The sequence below is a fragment of the Electrona antarctica genome (genome assembly GCF_951216825.1).
Source record: "Electrona antarctica genome assembly, chromosome: 7".
Taxonomy (NCBI): domain Eukaryota; kingdom Metazoa; phylum Chordata; class Actinopteri; order Myctophiformes; family Myctophidae; genus Electrona; species Electrona antarctica.
The window spans coordinates 44215806-44233712 of NC_136812.1; the positions used below are offsets into that span (position 1 = coordinate 44215806).

The following is a 17907-nucleotide window of genomic DNA, read 5'->3' on the forward strand; positions in this document are numbered from 1 at the left end:
CTTGGGTCTATCGTTTTCTAAGCATTAAAATGTATTATTCGCCTGAAATCCACTGCATGAGATTCATTATGCATAGTTTATTGTGGAAGAGTAGTTGTGGAAAATCATTTGACTGTGAAAGGCTTTTAGAAAAATGAAGAAAATAAACATCACACTGCTGACAGGGCTAAAGACTGCTAAAGGTAGAAAAGAAAAAATATAAGAGTGAAGAAAAAAGAAAGACGAGGCAAAAGAGAGATTAATACATAACATCATTCTAATACATTCACAGTATTCCTGTAATAGATTGATGCACAATTCCTCTACATTCATTCTGATCCAAAATAATGGGCCTCTAAAACCGATTGTGAACTTAAATTTAAACTATCCAAAGAAATATCCAAAATGTCATTGGATAAACAAGTTACAAAATTAACAGGATTCCAAGGGAGCTCAAAATTGTCAAGCCACCCTGCCCAATGGACACTGTTGGTTGATAAGGTTTCTGTATAGTCAGCCATTCCAAGCCTGTGGGCCAGGCCCACACTGTACTCACATGTTTTAATCAAGTAAAAGTATCAATACTACAATGTAGAAATACTCAGGTACAAGTACAAGTATCAATACTACAATGTAGAAGTCTCAGTTCCAAGTAAAAGTCCAGAACATTAATAGAACATTAATATAAAAGTATGAATATTAAAAAAGGAATAGCGATGTAAGTTTCTCTTTATAACCTTGAACAATGTGTTTTAATTGTGATACTGTACCAATTCGAACTTAAAGTAGGCTATACTACGTTGGTTCCATTGATCCAAGCTAAAACACAATCGATTGATCATCAAAATAAACATTCTCTGAAAATGCACACTGCGCACCCACGTGAATAATAATCAAAGTAACTATGGCTAAAGTTTTCAAATAAAAGTAGTGGAGTAAAATACAAAATTTGTCTCTGAGATGTAGCCTACTGGGGTAGAAGTAAAGGTATTGGAAATACTCAAGTAAAGTGCAAATACCTCAGAATTGTACTTAAGGAGGCCTTTAAGAAAATGTACTTTTCACCACTGGCTTTTTCACCAAATGTCAACTGATTGTCAGCTAACAGCATCACATAGATGTTGAGGCCTATTTGCCAGGGCAGAAGCATTATAATTGCCTTGATGCCTGAGATCTGTTTCCTTAACGAGCATCACACGCACGCACGCACGCACGCACGCACGCACGCACGCACGCACGCACGCACGCACGCACGCACGCACGCACGCACACACACACACACACACACACACACACACACACACACACACACACACAAACACACACACACACACACACACACACACACTTGCCCTCTGCAGTGCTCTAATGTGAAAGTGACTGAAGCTTCAAGACTGTCTCATTTCCCTCCAAAGCCTTTGAATATATGGAATATTAAGGATTACTGTGATTATGGTAGACTTACATTTCAAGTCTACCATAATACATTCCTACTGTATATATGGAGTTCTGTGTCAGGCATGCCCAAATATGGAGTGTTCTGAAACTTGTGATGGCAGAACAGGCTAGCCTGGCGCAGCCACACTAAACCCGCCCCTATTGCATATAAGCGCAGTGGTATATTAGTATCGCAACGCGAGGCTAAGAACAGGCCAGCTCCACATATGGAGCCTGGGCAGGGGCCCTGCTAGGAACATTAAAGAGGAATGTGCATGGGGGCGTGGCCCGGTCTCCTGCGGGAGGTTTGCACATGTGCAGTGTAAACAGGAACTGCGATGATGGAGTGTTCCAGCAGAGGTGCTAGAGGTGCATGAGAGTTGCTGACCCTGAACTGAAATAATAAAAACGATATAAAAAAAAGAGAATAGTACAATGTTGATTTTGTTTTTATTTTAAAAAGTACATCAATTTCATAACTGTGGAAAAAATGATGTGTATAACAGACTGAAAGATAAAGGACAAGTACATTTACTAAATGTTAATGTTTTTGTATATTTTTCTTTTGCGGATTTTCCATGTTCTTTTGATGCTCGCTTTGATTGTAGTAGCCTACAACTTTTATTTTTGTGAAATGACAAAGGAACATGGAAACTGTTCATTCAAGTGCTGTGGATGATATAAAACATTTGAAAAGGGAAGGGTGACTGCTGTTTAATTCTCAACTGTTCTGGATCTCATTATTTACAAAATTACATCACAAGTTATATGAGCTTTCTATCTAGCACCTCTGCTGGAACACTCCATCATCGCAGTTCCTGTTTACACTGAGCATGTGCAAACCTCCCGCAGGAGACCGGGCCAAATCTTTGAGAAATGACAGACTTACCGTGTGGGGGTCCTCAGCGGGTCCCAAAAAATGAGTCTCTGTGACACATCTAGGGGCCGCAATTTGCATTCAAAGATTTTCCTATAGAAGCGTTGTCATTGGTCGATTTGCCTGTCTACTTCCTTGGTTAGTCCAAGGTTCATTAAAGAAGCGAAGACGGTGGACTCCATGTTGCTCCATGGAAGGAAAGAAACATGAGCAATTGAGATCAAGGAAGCTGAACGCGGAAGTGTTGGCTGCATATAGCCCATTGCGCATGTTTCTTTCCTTCCATGGAGCAACATGGAGTCCACCGTACGGTCTTCCCTTCCTAACCTTATTTAATTAACCTTGTGTTAGTCATTTCTGAAGGGTTTTTTTTTCCACCAATGACAAAGCTTCTAGGAAAATCTTTGAATGCAGATTGTGGCCCCTATACAGTATGTGTCACAGAGACCAGGGGCTCCATCTTGCGGCAGGGGCCCTTTTTCCTTAATTTGGGGATGTAGTAATTGTGTGAGAGGTGTGGCCCCGTAAAACTTGTTATCTTGTGCCACAGCCTAAGTCCCTAAAACACCTCCATTACCCCTTACATTATGCATTGGTGTGGTTTGGGCATTACAATGATTAAACCAATCACCATGCCACCTGCCATTGCCTTTAACATTATGCCCAGTGATTTACACTATGGCCCATGGCCATGGGAGATCGACACATGTTGCTGCCTTGAATTATAGCCTATTTATATTTGATACAGAGGCCGGGTTGTTTTGTGTCCAGTAGCTCCAACACAGCCTCACTCGTGCAAATCTAATAACTTCTTTGACTATAGACAATTAAACACAATAAGCAGAAGGAATTGAAACTGCTGATTATAGTAAAATTCCAATCACAGAGATTTGTGGAGAATTAAGACAGAACGAGACCTCTGAGCTGTGAATATTGTGCAACATGAGTCAAGCCGAGGCAGCTCCAACTCAAGGCCTATTCATAGACTGGATTTTCGGTGGTGAGGTGACCACCGCTCCGGTGGTGAGCTGACCATCGGAGCTGAAATAACGTTGAGCGGTGGTGAGTAAAAACAGAGAGAAGCGGTGGAGCGGTGGCGGTGGTTTGCTCTTCACCGCGGCTCGTGACGTCATGTTGTAGTTCGGTGGTCACCCCACCACCGGAAATCCAGACGATGTATGAGCCTTCAGATCTCACCGTCTCAGAGTCAAGGCTCGTACATAGTCTGGATTTTCGGTGGTTAGATGACCACCGAACTACAACATGACGTCACAAGCACGCCTACAGACACACCTCCACCCGCAAATATAGGAGTCGGCAAAATGAAGGTTGTGTGGCCGCATTTACATTTAACATTTAACCTTTAACATTTACGCATAGTGGAAGCTCCTATTTGCGTAATTCACGGAAAATGTTTATTACTTGAGGTCAGGATAAAGCATGGCATAAGATGGAGCCCTAAATGTTTTTGGGGAATGTTTTACTCATTGCTGGCTGTCTGAATACAAAAAAGAAAGAAAAAAATCATTACAATTTTGACATATTATTGCGTAGGCCTATAGCTATTTTAATACAATAAAATAAATCAAAAGATCTCAAACATTTTCAAAATTTGTAAAACAAAAAAACATAAAGCTATTTTTTTACTATTCGTCGTCTGATTAAATATGTAGGGCTTAATTTGTTAGCAACATATATATGAGAGTGGGTCTGAGTCAAGCTGACCACTGATAAGTTTCAAAACCAAGTCAAACTAGAAAAAGGTCTCCACCAGGATAATAGCGATTGTGATGTTTGGACAAAATGTGTAGGAGTAATATAAAGTATTATAGTATAGGAGTATATATATATATATATATATATATATATATATATACACATATATATACATTATACACATAATATATATATATATATATGGCCTATTTTATTTATTATTTTGCAATAATCTGTCGTCTGGTGGTTGTATAACAGGGCAATAAATAAATAAATATATAACACAGTGTATTCATAATGTTTAGTGAGCATACAAAGTTGTAGACAGTTCGGTGCAGGTGAAAACATGAATTGGCCTGTTATAGCGCCACCATGAGGCTGATTAGAATTTTTACAAGTGGCATTTCTTCTTCTGCCTATAGTGGGAATGTGCTGCTGTGCATCATAGAGTAATAAAAGGATAGAGACCGAACCGGAGCGTTAGCTAAGGCAATCTTAGTTACTGCATCTATTTCCATAGAAATAGATGCAGTAACAGTATTATGTCCCTCATTACTCCATGGAAGGCCATTTTGACCAGATTAGACTAGTAATGAATAAAAACAAGTGTGTTTTCAAAACATGTCAAAAATAGCAGATTTACAGTAAAGCATTCTTATTGTTCCATTCGTTGTCCAACCAGGTTTACAGGTTTGAAGTTGTTAACAAATATTCTCTATAGATATTATATATTCATGTATGTGGTACTATTTCACAATATCCAATAGGACGGAGTGCCTGAGTCAAGCTGACCGCTGTTAAGTTTCATCATCATTTATCATCATTTATTTAACTCACGACCATGATCACATGGTTTGGAGCACAGATTCATAAAAGTATACAATCAACAGTATACATTACATTACATGATATACATCGACATATCGAAAGGCTTTCCCTATTTGTACAGTGGAAGAACATTTTTCAGAAAAGCACCCAATTTATAGATTACTTTTTGTTTTTCAGATTTTAGTAATGCAAAAACATAGAAGGGCGAGTAAAAAAATAAATTGGCAAGTATTTTTGCCTGAAATTCATAATGCTAGCATTCTTACATTCCAACAAAACATGGTACTTATCTACAATTCTGACTTCATTACATAGGTTACAAATCCTCTGACTTCTTTCCAGTCCTTTATATCTACCGATGACCTTTGGAATTCTTGTGTTGTTTAGCCTAAAGTTGCAAATAGCCTGTCTATACTTACGGTTTTCACATAGAAGGTATTTTTCTAATTTGAACTCTTGTTTGTATTCAACATAGATGTCACATGATGTCATACTATTGAGTTCACTTTGCCATGTTTGCAAAAACTGGTCTTTCAACCTTTGTTCGACAGTTCGCTTCAACCAGTCAATGTTATTACATTTCTGGGCCAACCAAATGTAAGACATACCACATTCGTCCAGTATTTTCTTCACCTGTGCAACCCAAGGTGACACATGGGCACCTGTGTTGAACAGGTTAAGCAGACAGTCGTACATTATTAGACTCAGTTTACTTTTCCTTCGATCAACCGAGCCCAGTATCCGATAAGTCTCTTTTTAACAGCGATACAAATTGGGTACCTCCCCAGCTCACCGTACACCATATTACTACAGGTAGTTGTTTTAACTTTTAGGATATACTTGAGAAATTTAAGATGTAATTTTTCTAGTTTTTCGAACCCCCAGATTTCACATGTGTACAGCATGACTGGTGAGACCAATTTGTCGAAAAGATCTAGTGCAACATTTACTGGTAAATCAAATGATCTACATTTACTAAGGAGGGAGTACATGGCACGTGAGGCCTGCTTGTGTAATTCTTCAAAACCAGGTCAAATGATTTTGGCACGTTTTTAGGAGGGATAGTTTGACCAGATTAGCAATGAAAGCCAAATGCAAGGCTTTAAGGAAAGCTTTAAATATGTGTCCTATATTGTATTATGTGTTCTTGTTTTTTTCTTGTTTTTATTTGATGTTTCAGGAATTATGTCAAGTCAAGTCACTTACATTTCTATAGATCATTTAAAAACAGCAGAAGTTGACCCAAAGTGCTTTTCATTTAAAAATCCTAAAAAAGAAAAAAAGAAAAAGAAAAAAAGAAAAAGAAAAAAAAGAATACAGCATAGTAAAAAGAAACATAAAAGCTATACCTCATACAAATACAATACAACATCAAAAGGAACATAAGAGCAGTACAATTTACACAGAGGTTAAAAACATGCATGACTAGATTATGTGTGAAATAAAGTTGAATGGTCTATTTAGATAATAACAGTAAACATTGCATTTCAGTATAACTCACCCGCATGCCCCTTTGCCACCAGTTCTTAGTCCATGAACGTTTATTACGAATTGAGTGTGCAAAACCATACCTATATTAAATAGTTTATAGGATCAATATATTGGTAAGTAAACTAATACGATAACCCATCCAGGAGTATCTTCTTCATATTTATGACACATTTTGTTATTTTCACCAACAGTATATGTGAATAGGTAACAAAATGTTATAGTTATCTGAAAGTTTTCTGAAATTGTACATTTAAATATGTAAATTAGGCACTATATAGGAAAATATGAAACAGCTACTACTGTGGAAGGGTTATCGTATGTTAATTTACTTATATTGACCCTATAAACAAATTAATATAGATATGGTTTTGCCCACTTAATTCATAATTAACTTTCCAATTTTGGAACAGGGTTGAACCGGGCGGTTCAACCCTGGTGGAAAAGGGGCCCCAGTGAGGAACGGTGTTTGCCCAGAGAACGTGTCCACTAAAAGTTCAATGACAGCAGCGGTGGCCGAACGGTTTGCGGAGCGGTCTTGTTATCGGAAGGTCGCCAGTTCAGGTCCCCGGACTGGCACGTTAAAATTACCACCGCTGAAGTGCCCTTGAGCAAGGCATTGAACCCCTACCATGAAATGTTCTATGAGCAGGGTCTGGCTGTAAACAAGCATCTCGAGCTTAGTCCATTCACCCTGGGTAAACAAAGAACTTTGCTTTGCTTTGCTTTGACAGGTCAAATCACTTCACGGCACACAATAATAGGACAGGTTAACCTGACCGGTGGATCCACCTGTACGCTAACTTTGGACTTAACAAACAATCAGTCATTACAAGACAGTATATAAGAGGTGGTATGGGACTCTCATCCTCACATCCTCCTCATCCTCTCCCGATCATGAGAGTGGTTGTCCTCGCCCTGACTGTAGCCCTTGTGGGTAAGTATCATTTGAGTCCGTTTTTCTTAATAATAATAGCTCAGATTTATATATTATACTCAAAGTCAAAGTACTCAAAGTCGCTTTACAGATAATTGGAAGGAACCAACTTTATTGAAAAAATAAATAAAAGACAAGTGCTAGATTAAAATAATAGACCTTAACCACTATATCCATGCAATTATTTTAGAAAATGTTTTAATAGGGCTTAGGAAAAGATATTTTTAAAGCATCTTTTTGAAAATGATGTATTCTAATATATATACTATCATCATTTACAGCTTGTCACAACTATGGTAAGTCAACACTTTATCAAATGGTTTAAAATGACACCAAACACATCCCAATTGAATTTGTTACTTCGTTACAGAGCAAAAATATCTGCATGATAAATATCTGTGGAGTTCAACATTTAAAAATGAAATAATCATTTGAACTAACCTAATCATAAGGCAATTATTTGAACTAATATTAACATTGATTTAAAAAAAAGAGATGTCAATGTGATCTCATTCAGTTAATTTATTCTCACAGATCCCAACTTTCCTGCCGGCAAGACCATTGCATACAAGTATGAGGCAGTGATCATGGGAGGTGTGCCCGAGGAGGGTCTGGCAAAAGCTGGTATAGCAATCACCAGCATAATTCATCTCGCTGCAATTGACGAGATGAAAAAAACAGGAAGAAAACACTTCCTCCTGAAGGTACTGTATGAGCAAGCATGTCTCACGTCACAGTGTCACACACTGACATAATGCACTTATCACCCTGTCTGGCATAAGTACTGCTACATTAATTTTATACTTGGCAAATAGCAAAGATAACCGATCCACAAGTTCACAATGTGTCGCGTTGCGATGCGTTGTGAGCTTATAGATCTGTTTTTTGGAAACATTTCAACTAGATTTATAATGACATGCCCAAAATAGTAATGCCAGGTTGAAAGTGGTTGGATGTGTCTGTGGGTTTTCAAAATAAATGAACCAAAGAAAAGTATTGGATCTAATTTGGAACACAGGTAATCTTTTTCCCACTTCCTGAAAAGTAACTGCTTTGAACATAGGTTTCCACAGGTTAAGAATGTAAAACAAATTACTTAATTAATGACTCTCTCCCATATGCAGCTTGTAAACCCAGAGCTCTACGAGTATGCTGGGGACAAGGTACCTTTTATTCCAGCGTCAAAACTCACTGCCGCCCTTGCTGCTCAACTCATGACTCCCATCAAGTTTGAGTATGTGAATGGTCTTGTGGGTAAGGTTTTTGCCCCAGCTGTTGTCTCCGCTACTGTGTTGAATATCTTCAGAGGAATCCTGAACGTCCTTCATGTTAACATCAAGAGCACCCATAATGTCTATGAGTTGATGGAGGAGGTAGGAATGAACTGTACATTTCTGTATTTTGTACATCATAATACATTATGGTAATAGTTTAGCTCTTAGGTGTACTTTGCAGCGTCACTCGCTCCAGCCCTGTAAAGTCCTTTGATACTATATCTGTGATTACGGGCTATGCAGATAAACTTGACTTGAATTATATTCTATTACATATTTAAATGTATACTCATATTTACTTTATCTAGGATGGAGTTCATGGTGTGTGCAAGACCCACTACATAATCAATGAGGACACAAAGGCTGAACGCGTCCATCTGACCAAAACCAGGGATCTGAACAACTGCCAGCGACCCATCGTTAAGGACATTGGTTTGGCTTACATGGATAAATGTGTTGAGTGTCAAGCGGTAAGACCAATTTATTTTTCTGCCGGATACCGCAAGATATATTACTGTCAGTTCAACAGCATAACCTTAACCATGTGTTATTGCACAGATCACAAAGAACATGAGGGGAGTAGTATCCTATGAGTATACCATGAAGCCAGAAGCTACTGGTGCCCTGATCATGGATGCAAAGGTCACTGAAGTACATTCGTTTTCTCCATTCAATGAAATGAACGGAGCTGCTCAGATGATGGCCAAGTATGTTGCAGGACTTGTCTAAGATTAACAAAATGGCAATGGACTAAACATATCAAATATGCTAAAACAATTTTGAATTGCACAGACAAAGGCTGACCTTCGTTGGGATGGAGCCAATGCTACTCGCGCCAGCTGTGGATGAGTACATTCATCGTGGATCAGTGTTTTATGAGTTTGCTTCTGAGCTTCACCAGACACCCATTCAGCTCGTCAAGATCACAGACCCAGAGAGACAGGTAGAGTGCTGTCATCTTTACATGTATTGTTTTGATACCTATTGCTAGCTTTATGGCTTTATGACACCATATTAAGACTCTGTCTTCTTGTCTTCTCTAGGCTGTGGAGGTCCTAAATCACCTGGTTAAATACAATATGGTTCAGGTCCATCATGACGCTCCTCTGAAATTTGTGGAGCTTGTTCAGATAATGCGTGAGCTCAAATGGGCGAATATTGAGGCCATCTGGGCTCAACACAAGTTCAGACCAGTTCACAGGTAAGAAAGCACTGATAAACTGTATAAAGTGTAAGATATCTGCTGAGCTACAATGCCGTTTACAAATACCCACTATCCATTTAAAACCAAACAAAAAAGGTATTTGATATTAATTACAACAAATAACTAAATAATCTATATGTCTCTGTGCCTAAAACTATTATGCTATTTAATTAGCAACAATTTCTATGATTTTTCTTCTTTTTGTATTACTTTTCTTTCTTTTAATAAAGCTGTAAAAAAACATTTCCTCTGGTCTAGGCGTTGGATCCTGGATGCAGTCCCTGCTATTGGTACATATATGACACTGAAATTCATCGAGAAAAAGTTTCAGGCTGATGAAATCACTCTTGCTGAAGCTTTCCCTGCCCTGTTGGCATCGGTGCACATGGTGACAGCTGACCCGGTCTCCATCCAAGTATATGCGGTAGGCTCTCAGTAACCTCTTAAAGAGAACAACGTTTTATGCTCTCAAACAATGTAGCGTGGTGTTTATTTATGGACGTCTAGGATTGAGTTCTTTATTATGCTTTATGGCATGTTTTTCCTTTTGGTTTCTTCTCTTATTTTCACTTACATGTATAAAGAAATTCGGAACATTGTTAAGAAAGGTGTAATACCAACAGATATTTTTTTATTATTATTAATAATAATAATAATAATAATATTAGCCTACATTTATCTGAAACTATGTGGACTCCTTGGTCTCCCACTCAATTGTCCTTTCCTATACCCACAGATGCTGGCTCTCAGCAAAAAGGTTCAGGAACAGCCAATTATGCGTGAGGCTGCTATGCTCGGTTATGGAACCATGGTGGCCAAGTACTGTGCTGAGATACCCACCTGCTCTGCAGAACTTGTAAAAGTAAGAAATAGTATTTGTCATAATCACATTTTACATAACTAGTGGCCAATGGATTGGAGGATTTAAATGAACTGTCAACTCTCCACAGCCAATCATCCAGATAGCAGCCGAAGCTAGCAACATAGAAGAAGTTGTCCTGATGCTGAAAGTACTTGCCAATGCTGGCCATCCCGCTAGCCTTAAAGCCATCACAAAGCTCCTACCCGGGTTCGGAGGTGACGCTAATCTGCCACAGAGAGTTCAAGTTGAGGCTGTCCTGGCCCTGAGGAACATCGCTAAAAGGGCACCTGCACTGGTGGGTATTAAATCTCATTTAAATAGATTATGCATTTATTTTGTATTCATATTCTAACTGCATTTTTTTGCCATAATCTGTTCTCTGGATGAATTAGGTCCAGGATTTGGCTGTTCAGATCTTCATGGACAGGGCTCACCATGCAGAGCTGCGTATGCTTGCATGCGTTGTGCTGTTTGAGACCCGGCCACCAGTGGGTCTGGTGTCTGCCATAGCTAACATTCTGAGATCAGAGCCCAACCTCCAGGTGGCCAGCTTCACCTATTCTCACATGAAGTCCCTGACCCGAGCCACCGCCCCCGACTTCGTTAAAGTGTAGGAGATGTGACATTTCTACATTGTATTTGAAGCCTAAGGCTGGGCGATATGGGGAAGAAAATGTATACAACATAACTATTTATTTGGCCAAATACCTTGATAATGTGACGATAATAAAAATAGAGCATAAATAGCAGTTATACAAGCTCAGCATCGCTTGTGAGCTTGTCGATTGGCTATTTTTGCTATTAACGTTTTTAAGCATGCATGAAATATGGCTTAAGTGACTAAAACCAGGAAAAGACAAAATATTTTACAATATCCTAAATACCAGACGATATCATATCACAATATCAATATATCAATAGGCCTACCGGTATATCAATATATTTGCCAGACCAAATTGGAGATTCATTAAAGTGTATTATTTTAAATGCTACACAGTATACTGAATATAGTTTATAATCTTACTTACCCATGGGCCTTTCCTTTCAGCGCTGCTGCCTGCAACGTAGGCATGAGGATCATCGGTCACCAACTGTCTAGATTGAGCTTCCGTTTCAGCAGAGCCATCTACGTCGATCGCTATTACAGTGAGTGACAATTCATGCTAATTATGTGAAACGGTATCTACAAAGCCAAAGTGCAGCAACTACATATTTTTACTATTTATTCATCTCAAAGGTCAGCCTTCATGATTTGGGGGGATGAACAATTACCTAATGATGAACAGATATCAATTTGTGTAATATCACTTGTATACCCATAACCCATTTGGCTGACCCAAACACGTTACCATGTATGAAATGAAATATGTAATTGTACTTGACTTGTTACAGATCCTCTGACGATGGGTGCTGCCGCCAGTGCCTTTTACATTAACGAAGCTGCGAGCATTTTGCCTAAAGCTGTTGTAGCCAAGGTCCGAACTTACTTGATTGGAGCTGCTACTGACGCCGTTGAGGTAGGCTAATGTGCTTGGTCAAAGCATAAGAAATCACAAAAATATGGATGGAAATTAATGAATTCATGTTAATGAGCATTGTCCATTTCACTCTAAGGTTGGAGTAAGAACCGAGGGTATTCAGGAGGCCCTTCTGAAGGTCCCCGTGTCTGCGGATGCTGATAATTTAACCAAGATGAGGCGGGCCATCAAAGCTGTATGTGTCCCTTCCTGAACTGTAAATTATCATGATTGTGGAAAAAACATCTGCTAAAATGTACCATTGTTTCTCTTTTATAAGCTGACTAATTGGAGGTCCAGTCATGCAAGCGCACCACTGGCTTTAATGTATGTGAAGATTTTCGGCCAGGAAATTGCCTTTGCCAGCCTTGACAAGAGCGCTGTTGAGCAGATAATTCACGTATGTTCTGTAGCACAATTTATCATCGTAACTTTCCAGCTCAATGTAATCATTACCATGCAATGAAACAAGAACTTGGCATAAAGAAAATTGCTTACCAACAGCTTGCCACCGGACCGGCTGCTCGCGAATTTGGAATGGGTGCTTTGAGGGCCCTCATAGCAGGGTTCACTCGCCACTTTACCAAGGCACTCCTAGTTGCTGAGGTGCGACGCATCTTGCCCACTGCAGTAGGTTTGCCTATGGAGCTCAGTCTGTACACTGTTGCTGTGGCTGCTGCGTCTGTTCATGGTAGGTTCAAAGTCATGCAATTCATTAGTCATAAATTGTACTTGCATTCTTAATTAATAACATATCCCTGCATCTTAATACCATATCAAAGCCAATATCTTGTGTTTATAGTTAAGGCCACCATGAGACCATTACTTAACCTCGACAACTTCCACATTAGTCAACTGCTGACGTCTGACATTACAGTTGAGGCTGACCTTCAACCAAGGTAGTCCCGTTCAAACGAATATTTCACATCAATTTGTCATCGCTTTTAGAAATCAGATACTAAAATAAAGTTGCCCTTTTCTCCAGTGTTGCTGTCCATACCTTTGCTGTGATGGGAGTCAACACTGCTTTTATCCAGGCTGCTCTGATGGCAAGGGCTAAGGTCAACATGATTGTCCCTGCAAATATTGCAGTAATGCTTGACATTGCAAAAGGCAACTTTAAGATTGCAGCCGACCCTGTTCCCGCTCCTGAACATATTGCAGCAGCTAGGTAAAACCTGTCTTTTGCAATTAAATACTAATTATACATATTTGGCATTACAAATCATAGTTGTTAATACAAATGAATTTAAAACCAGTACCCATTTCATACTGTATATCAAGCATGTCCACTAAAGCAATTTATGTCATGAACGTTTTGATGGCTAATTCATTGGCCTTCAAAACAAAGTATATTGTTAACTTGGCTTGAACATCAGCACAACATACATAGCCTACCTATAATTTCTATTAGAATGAGGATTACACAATGCATGAATAACAGACTTTGCTAAATGTATCTTCTCTGATCACTGGCAGCTATGAGACATTTGCTGTTGTAAGGAATTCGGAGGATGCTCCTGCCGAAATACTCGTCCCAATGATTCCTGCCGCCGCACCCCTCTCAAGAGCTCCTCCTGTATTCCTGTATCCGTTAGCTGTCTCTAGAAGCTTGGTGGGCTGATTTTCAATGACTTTCTCATTCATTATACCACCATGAAGAGAAATATGGAATTGTACAGGTCATTATTTTATGCTCTTTTAAATTTCTGTTTCAGGGAGTATCTTCTGAGGTAATTGATTTCTCCCATATCCATATCCCCCATATCCCTCCACCCGTCCATCCACCCACCCACCATGACCATCCACCCATTATCGATCGCTCTATCAAACCACCCATTATCAAGGGTATTTTTGAAGAGAGCTTCTGTGCCCAGAGCATGACTTTTGGATTGAAGGCATGCCTTGAGCTTTTCTCAGAGAGTGCAGACTTCGCCGGAGACTTCGGAGACTTCGCTCTGTACAAACTAATCGGAAAGCATTCCGCCGCAGTTGTTGTGAAAGCAGGCAAGAACTACAGTACACATGCAAAACATGTAGTCGCACTCAAATACTGTACAATGTACACATTATTTGGAGAAGAAACATGATTTATATGGGCAATATATTATGTCTATTTATAGTTGAAGGCGAAGACATCGAGAGACTGGAGATGGAGGTTCAGGTTGGAGCAAAGGCTGCAGCGAAGATCATTAAAAAGATCAACCTGAGCGACGAGGACTTGGTTGGTACTCCAGTCGTGAATAAACTCAAGAAAATCCTGATTCCTGGTCTGAATGTCACCATGACGTCTTCTAGCTCCAGCAGCTCCAGCAGGATCTCTGCTAGCAGCAGCAGCAGCAGCAGCAGCTCCAGTTCTCGTCGTTCCACGGTAAAGCACCACGGTCCATTCTACAACTTTGATTTTATGAATAACAGAGCATGTTCTCTTTCAACACATTGAACTTCATTCCAAAAGGTTGCACTACCTAAGCACCAACGTTTCCAGAAAAACTACCCCCCAGCCCCAGCCCCGGCCAGAAGCAGCGCTTCAAGCCTTCAGGCCATGTACAAGAAGGTGAGGCTTATTTTACATAACATTTCATTAGGAGTCACTTGTCATAATCAGTCGTGGATAAACAAACTGTTTGTTTTGTTTTTTTTCCTTCTTTATCCTTAGCAATTCCTGGCTAATGCTTACGATCCCGTTATGACAGTTATCTTCCGTGCTGTGAGAACAGACCACAGAATGCAAGGATACCAAATCATTGCTTATTTGGATAAGCCCAATCACGCTTGGAAATTCGTTTTGGCACCTTTGTCTCCTGCTGAACAATGGAAGATCTGTGCTACTGGTATAATGCCCAGCTTGCACCTACTTACAGTAAGAAACTATATTCATTCAACTATTCAATGTTGCCTGAACAGTTCAATAATCTATCTATAGACATAAAATAAAGAGAAGTTCCTCAACACTTCCTTTGTTCTGCTCAAAGGCCAAATTGTCCTGGGGAGTACGATGTGGAGAGTTTGATACCACGATCACAGCTGAGACCGGTCTGGTTGGTCCAAACGCTGCATTCCGTGTAAGAGTGAACTGGATTGACCTGCCACGGGCTTTGAAGCACTACATCAGGATGTATGTCTTTTCATATTTCTGTAATATTACTTGTTTGTTGCTTTAGGCAAGTTTGACACCGTTTCACAGTGTACTGTACAGTATGCTCTATTTATTGCCACCACAAAATAACTTATTGGTAAATATATATTTTGCCTAATCATCCTCTAAATAATGCTCTCACATATTTCCCACTAGTTTGAGTAAATATGCCCCTGCCCTTGATGTGGCTGGGCTGATTGAAGAGAAGGCAGAAAACACTAAGAAGCAGGTTTCTGCAACCATAGTTGCAACATCTGGGAAGTCTTTGAATCTTATTGTCAAAACACCAAAGGTATTGGGATATTATTTTTACCCTACTTGATTTTATGAATAACGAAACATTGTTGTATTCATTACAACAATTAAAGGAGAATTCTCCTTGTATGCAGCTGCTTCATTGATGATGATTATTGTATTAATTGCAGAGGTTATTTGAGAAGACTATCACTCTCCCCTATGCCCTGCCACTGGATGAACTAACCGGTCTGAAACCCTTTGAAGACAATATTGTAGAAAAAGTCCAGTACTTGTTGGCCAAGGAGACTGCAGGTAAAACTATCAGCTGATACAACTCCAAAAACATGTTTAAATAATAAAAATAAATGTTTTAACAATATTTTCATCTTGCTTTCAGCTCAGTGCAGCATGGTCAGAGACACACTGACAACATTCAACAACAAGACATACACAAATCAGACGCCTGTGTCTTGCTACCAAGTTTTGGCTCAGGATTGCACTGAGGAAATGAAGTTCATGGTTCTGTTGAAGCAAGATAATGTGTTGGCACACAAACACATCAATGTCAAAATCGCTGACATGTAAGTACTCAACAGGAAATGTGTTCAAAGCAAGACATTTGTTCAATACATAACGGTGCTAGTTGCTGATGCTGACCATACCTTTCACTTCTAGTGACGTTGACTTGATTCGCACGGAAAGCAACATTCTGGTAAAGGTTAATGGATTGGAAATTCCCATCGGAAACCTTCCTTACCAACACCCTGCAGGTAGGCCATGTAAATGAAACTGGGTCTAATGCTTCCTCCTACAACAATTTTAGTTGCTGTTTATTACAATGTGCCAATACTAATTTGTTATATTTGAAAATATACATGGCAATATACTTGATTCTGATTATCTAAAGATGATATTGTTGCTGAAGTAGCCTACCATCTCAAATTGTTTCATCTATGCTCTACCAAAAGGTGCAATCCATATCAAAAAGAGAGGTGAAGGTGTCACTATTTTGGCTCCCATGTATGGTCTCCCTGAAGTCTACTGCGATATGGACACATGGATGGTGAATAGCAATCATTTTGGGAGTCATTTTTTAATTGCACCAAACTACCAAAGCTGGCATATTCAATTAAATGAGTAACTGATCTGTTATTCCTTTTTACCTGTATCATCAGATTCAAGTCGTTGACTGGATGAAGGGACAGACCTGTGGAGTCTGTGGTAAGGCTGATGGAGAAGTCAGACAGGAGTACCGTACCCCTAGTGGACGCCTGACCAAGAACTCAGTTAGCTATGCCCATTCCTGGGTGTTGCCTGCCGAGAGCTGCGCTGATACCACTGGTAAGACTTACAGCCAGAGCAGGGGTTTTGTTGTCATCGACTGTCAATGGCAGGAACATTCCAAGCAAATATAAGTGCACATATTACTTGGCTCTTTAGAGCCATCAACATCAACACAGCTTTTAATTTAAATTATTCATACCTCTCCATTCTAGAATGTCGTATGAGACACGAGTCTGTGACAATGGAGATGGTGGTCCGTGACCAGATGTCCACATGCTACTCTGTTGAGCCTGTGCTTCGTTGTCTGCCCGGCTGCACCCCAATCAGAACCACTCCCGTTACTGTGGGCTTCAGCTGTACAGACGGCAGTAAGTGTTAATGAAGGAAGAGCTGCTATCACTGAGCTCAACACTGCATTAATTACAGTAGTGGGAAAAGTACCCACATTCTTTACTTAAGAATCCAAATTGTATATTCACTGCAATGTAGAAATGCTGTTACAAGGCTAATTCAAATTTTCTTGAGTAAAAGTACAAAAGTATTGGTATCAAATTGTACTTGAGCTTGTAGATTGGCTATTTTCAAATGCATGTGGGCAATGTATGCGTTTTCTAATAATACTCAAAATCTACAAAATATTGTAACTAAAGCTTAAAAATTTATTTCAATGGAGTAAAAGTATTTGCCCCTGCGATGTAGTGGACGTGGAAGTAAAAGTATTGTAAATTGTAAATACTCAAGTAAAGTACAAATACCTCACAACTGTACTTAAGTGCAGTGCTTGAGTGTATATATACTTAGTTATTTCCCACCACCGATTAATTCGTTATTACAATGAAATGTGAAAAGTGTGCCGTTGTTAAATGAGTAGTTAACTGTGTCTCTTTGCCCCGCCGCAGAAATGCATCACCCTCCGACCGACGTCTATGAGAAGAGCGAGGACCTGAGGGAGACCATTGACGCTCATGTCGCCTGTAGCTGCTCGGCTCAGTGTGCTTAGAGCAGCTGTCGCAGTGGAGTGGACTGCCTAGATTTAGGAAACATTTCAACTTGTAAATGTCAATAGTATATCTCAAATTGTAAATGCCAGTACTTAATAAATCATTGTGTGCATACGTCCGTCTCCAG

General features: G+C 39.5%; 1 protein-coding gene across 1 annotated transcript; it reads left to right on the forward strand.

The window, feature by feature from the left end:
* Positions 1-7213: 7213 nt before the first annotated feature.
* LOC306927140 (vitellogenin-like) lies at positions 7214-17900 on the forward strand. Its single transcript, XM_079506812.1, has 33 exons — positions 7214-7262; positions 7544-7558; positions 7797-7966; positions 8387-8635; positions 8845-9006; positions 9095-9243; positions 9329-9479; positions 9580-9737; positions 9999-10164; positions 10477-10602; positions 10691-10897; positions 10995-11212; positions 11651-11748; positions 11995-12119; positions 12217-12315; positions 12400-12519; positions 12624-12810; positions 12922-13018; positions 13105-13290; positions 13599-13734; positions 13838-14126; positions 14243-14490; positions 14578-14676; positions 14779-14982; positions 15095-15237; positions 15415-15550; positions 15684-15807; positions 15893-16076; positions 16171-16265; positions 16464-16558; positions 16671-16836; positions 16992-17147; positions 17679-17900. Exons 1-33 carry the CDS (start codon positions 7223-7225, stop codon positions 17777-17779), a joined length of 4899 nt encoding a protein of 1632 aa, XP_079362938.1. The 5' UTR covers positions 7214-7222; the 3' UTR covers positions 17780-17900.
* The last annotated feature ends 7 nt before the right edge of the window (positions 17901-17907 follow it).

Coding starts and splice junctions, on each gene's coding strand:
- LOC306927140 (XM_079506812.1), top strand. CDS start 7,223: ATGAGAGTGGTTGTCCTCGCCCTGACTGTAGCCCTTGTGG. Junction 9,244..9,328: donor GCTGCTCAGATGATGGCCAA/GTATGTTGCAGG, acceptor TGAATTGCACAG/ACAAAGGCTGACCTTCGTTG. Junction 14,127..14,242: donor CGCAGTTGTTGTGAAAGCAG/GCAAGAACTACA, acceptor GTCTATTTATAG/TTGAAGGCGAAGACATCGAG.